At 48.1% G+C, this 4,122-nt stretch overlaps 1 protein-coding gene across 1 annotated transcript in view; it reads left to right on the top strand.

Annotated features, from left to right (window-relative positions):
• Nucleotides 1-3,641, top strand: part of atp8a2 (ATPase phospholipid transporting 8A2) — a gene marked incomplete at its 5' end in the record, with an annotated part of 43,008 nt that extends 39,367 nt beyond the window's left edge. Inside the window, 4 exons of the mRNA XM_019866828.1 lie at nucleotides 18-106; nucleotides 176-280; nucleotides 3,314-3,405; nucleotides 3,553-3,641. Coding sequence (XP_019722387.1) covers nucleotides 18-106; nucleotides 176-280; nucleotides 3,314-3,405; nucleotides 3,553-3,641 — 375 coding nt within the window. The remainder of the gene's footprint in view (nucleotides 1-17; nucleotides 107-175; nucleotides 281-3,313; nucleotides 3,406-3,552) is intronic.
• Between the last annotated feature and the right edge of the window lie 481 nt (nucleotides 3,642-4,122).

The following is a 4,122-nucleotide window of genomic DNA, read 5'->3' as shown; positions in this document are numbered from 1 at the left end:
GGGTGCTGTTGTGGCAGGCTGGCAGCGTGATGCAGTGCTGGTACTTCTGGTTGGGTCTGCTGCTGGTGCCCACCGTATGTTTACTCAAGGACTTTGTCTGGGCGGCGTAAGTAAAGCGTACGAATATGATAGAAACGCACGCGCCGGTATATATTTCACCACGTTGGTTTCGCAGGACACGTCGCTCGGTGAGGAAGTCGCTGCTGGAGGAGGTGCAGGAGCTGGAAGCGCGCGCCGTGGACCCTGGCGCGGCGGTTCTGAGGGACGCCAGCGGACGCAGGTACAGCATCTTGCCGTTTGGTTATTTGACCACAGCGGGCCACCATACATGTTATGTTCAACTAGTTCTTAGTAATTACTGACACATGGTGCCCCCCCAAAATATTTGAAGATGAGAAGCTGTTACATTGTGGTGAGAATATGGAGAGCGGTGAAGAGACTTTATTTGAAAGTAGATTTTTATCATTTCAGTGAATATGTGAATATATGCCCAATTTCAAATTTAAGACAGGGTTGAAGCGATCCACCCTCCGGTATCAACCATTAACCAGGAACTAGTCGAGATTTGACGTATAGTACTTGCCATTTGTATTCATTTACTGTGGATGCGTTTTATTTATTTTTTTCTTTTTGTTTTATTCATATTTCCGTTTTATATTCGATTTGTTTTTGGAGTTTCCTCATTTAGTTCATTGTATTTATTTCTGTTTTATGTTAGCTATAATTGTTTATATTCTATGATTTTTTTAGTGATAAATTATTTTTATATTGTGCGTATTCTGTATAGGACATTATTTGTGCTCCGTTTCATTTTATTATGTGTTTATATTTTAGATTTCTTTTTTATACATATAATTTGAATAGGCTATTTATTGCCAATATAAGACTTATTTCAAATTCCTGTTTAAATCCTGTTTTTTTTTGTTTGTATGGATTATCTGTTTAATTTTAGTATAGCCATAAAGTCAAGCATACATGTGGTGAATGACTTCATTATAACTTAAATCATCGTCGTCATCATCATCATCATCAGAAGCCAAGGCAAGGTCAACTTCCCGTAGAGGCGGCACAGAGGTAGTCGCTCCCGCGTGTCAACTGTCCCGCTGTGTGAACACTGACCGCTAACGACCTTTCAGAATTTGTTTTTGCATGCTCATCGTTTCCATTTTTCCCCTCGTTTTTTTCAAAAAAAAAAAAAATCAAACGCTCCGTAGGTGGACCAATTTGACCTGCTGCACGGACCTGGTGTGTTGGTCTTTCGATAGACTTTCTGTGTGTGGTGTGTCTGTGTAGGAGTGCTAGAAAGTAAGTCGTTTGAAGCATTTGGGCTCCCGCATCCCAAACCGTGTCGTTAACACGTCGACTGCGCCGATTTGCTTGCTGCACTTACGCGGCAATTAGCGGCCCTCCCTTCAAACGCTCCTTTATGCGCAGAAACAAGACGCTTTTCTATGAGCGTGCCACCCCAAAACCCGCCCCCGCCACCTTCAGGGGCCTGAGGTCTGCTTTCATCAGATCCGAACGGGGCGAGGAAGCTTGCCACTCATCATCCGGAATGAGAGAAGTTACAGTATAGCGTCCGGCGGGGCGGCAAGTTGTCAAAAGAGCACATCTGTGTTTGTAGTCTGGGAAAAGCTGAGGAAAGGTAGGAGGAGAATCCCCGGGGGAGAGTTGGAAATGGTGCACATCCTTTGTTTCTCGATTGAACGGACATCATTTGCGTTGGCCGCAAACTCACTAGTTTCCTCCCACTATTCCCTTTCAAGGCTTATGTTTCCAGGAAAGCCCCCTTGCTTTTTGCAAAACACATCTTTGTGACTTTTGAAGCGTGTTTAAAAAGCATGTTAGCATGGTTTAATAAATATATATATAACTTAAATCACACACACACACACACACGTTAAGTCGGAATTGTACGACATTCCGTCAACTGTAGTATGGGTTTGCGCCCACACCCTGAAGAGCGGTGCTAGTCACCACCTAACTTGCAAGCTAACAGGCTCCTGAGGTTCCTCTTGGTCGGGAAACGAGCGGCGGGTTCGTCCGTGCCGTCTCCTCCTTCCTTGGGAATTCAAATCACAACACTGCGTTGTTGTGTACTCGGAAATTAGGCATTTTCATGTAGGGCAAGCTAGCCGGGGAAATTAGGCGGTTGGGTTGTGTAGGGCTAGCTAGCCGGCTAGCTAAATCCACACGGTAGTGGTCAAAGTGGGTAAGGTACAGTTTCGACAAATGGCCAAAGATATTCAGTCTTCCTTTGGTTTTATTGTTTGCAGTGTATCTTTTGGGGAAGTGGCAAAAAAAAAAAAATCCTTTGAATCTTTTCGGAAGGTTTTCCCGACGTTTGAGGTGATTCGATTAAACAGGCATAATTTGCGTTAGCGAAAGCGTCCTTTCCCAGGAAACAGCTCTTGTTTTTGGTGCGTAAGAGCTCCAGTCATCTACGTCATTGTGGACAGGCGGCCTCGACGGTGACGTGACGACGGGGCGTTCGAAGGGGGGGGTGTTAATATGAGCGAGGCACATCGTTATTTTTGCACGACTGGAGGGGAGAGGAACCGTGACGGCGTGTGGTCTTCACACAGAGGGTCCAGTCTTCTTCTCTGAGAGTTGGGGAGTGGGGGGGCGGGCAATGAGGGGGCTTCAGAGTGGTTGCCCGAGGCCCAGTCCATTTTGGACGTCGTGTTTGATGCGAATATGTGCCACACAAAAACGGAGGACGTCCAACTGTACATGATCCTTCTTGGGCTGAATATCCAATGGATGATTAGAGAGGCATGTTTGACGATTTTTTTTTTCTTTACAAATTCAAAAAGTGAGGGTCAACTTCTATTTGTGAGAAAAATATGCACATTTTCTTATTTGAAGCTCAGAAGCATTTTTGCCAAATTCCAACCTGTTCAATATGTTGAGCAACTTCAGATTATTAATTAATTTATTTTTTTTATCATGTGCTGGTTTGTCGGAATATATTTTTACGTGGTTCTGGTCCTTGATGCAAAAAAAAAAAAAAAGCAGAAAAATTACAGTTTAACTGATCAAAAACCAACCCCCCCCCACCTCATGCGCCGTGTTCGTCATAATGCCGGTGCGGATCGAGGAGCCCCGCCCTCTCCCCGGTCGCTGCCCCCTCGCTGTCCAAATGGGACCAAAAGGTACCCGGGCATCCAGGGTTCAACCTGTTTTTCTTGAGGGACGCGTGCAGACCCCATCCCAAACACCCCCCCCCCCACCCCCCCCCCCCCTTTTTTTTTTTTTTTTTTGACCTTGGAAATGAAACGTCTCCTTCCTTTCTTCTGCCTTCTCCCCGCAGTCTAAACGAACGTGCCCATCTGCTGACAAGAGTCTTTAGGAAGACGCCCTCCAGCATCGGACGCTCCAACTCGCTGCAACAGCCCGTCACGCGTGAGTATGCCGCACGTTTTAACCCTTGACGATCGGGAAAATCGGTCCGCTCACATCTGCTTTACCGACACGCCATACCGCATACCCCCCACCCCGCAACCCTCCTCCCTCCACCCCGCCTCGCATCCCCCATCCATCCATCCACAGACGGCTACGCCTTCTCTCAGGAGGAGCACGGCGCGGTGTCCCAATCGCAGGTGGTGCGCTCGTTTCTTCGCCTTTTACCTGGTTTTTAACGACACGAAAGTCTGTCTCTCAGAGACCTGCCCCCCCCCCCCCCCCCCCCCCGCCCCCACACACGCACGAGATGCCGCCACGGCAACAGGACTCAGCGCGTACGGATTCTTCCGGACTACGCTTTCAAAACATAACGATTTTACACAAGCGCCGCAAATCAGAGACTGCTCGGGAAGCCTGATTGGTGCGTTCCACTGTCCCCGCCTGTGCATGTGTGTGTGTGGCCGTCGGTGGTGTGTGTTGGGGTGTGTGTGGTGTGGTGTGTGTGTGTGTGTGTGTGTGTGTGTGTGTGTGTGTGTGTGTCAAACAGTCCCCCCACACCCCCCCCTCGCGATTCAGTCATCACATGCCGACATCAGAAGGGAACGGTGAGGGTGGGGGGTACACGTCCAAATAAACACGCACGGATGAATTCCATTCCGAGCGCTGCCAAACACCACAGGGGATGCGAGTGAGGCGGAACGCTTGGACCCCCGCCCA

This window comes from Hippocampus comes, unplaced genomic scaffold (genome assembly GCF_001891065.2).
Source record: "Hippocampus comes isolate QL1 unplaced genomic scaffold, H_comes_QL1_v1.1 scaffold181, whole genome shotgun sequence".
NCBI classification, from domain to species: domain Eukaryota; kingdom Metazoa; phylum Chordata; class Actinopteri; order Syngnathiformes; family Syngnathidae; genus Hippocampus; species Hippocampus comes.
The sequence above is the reverse complement of the archived record's forward strand: the minus strand, read 5'-3'. Positions and strand labels throughout refer to the sequence as shown.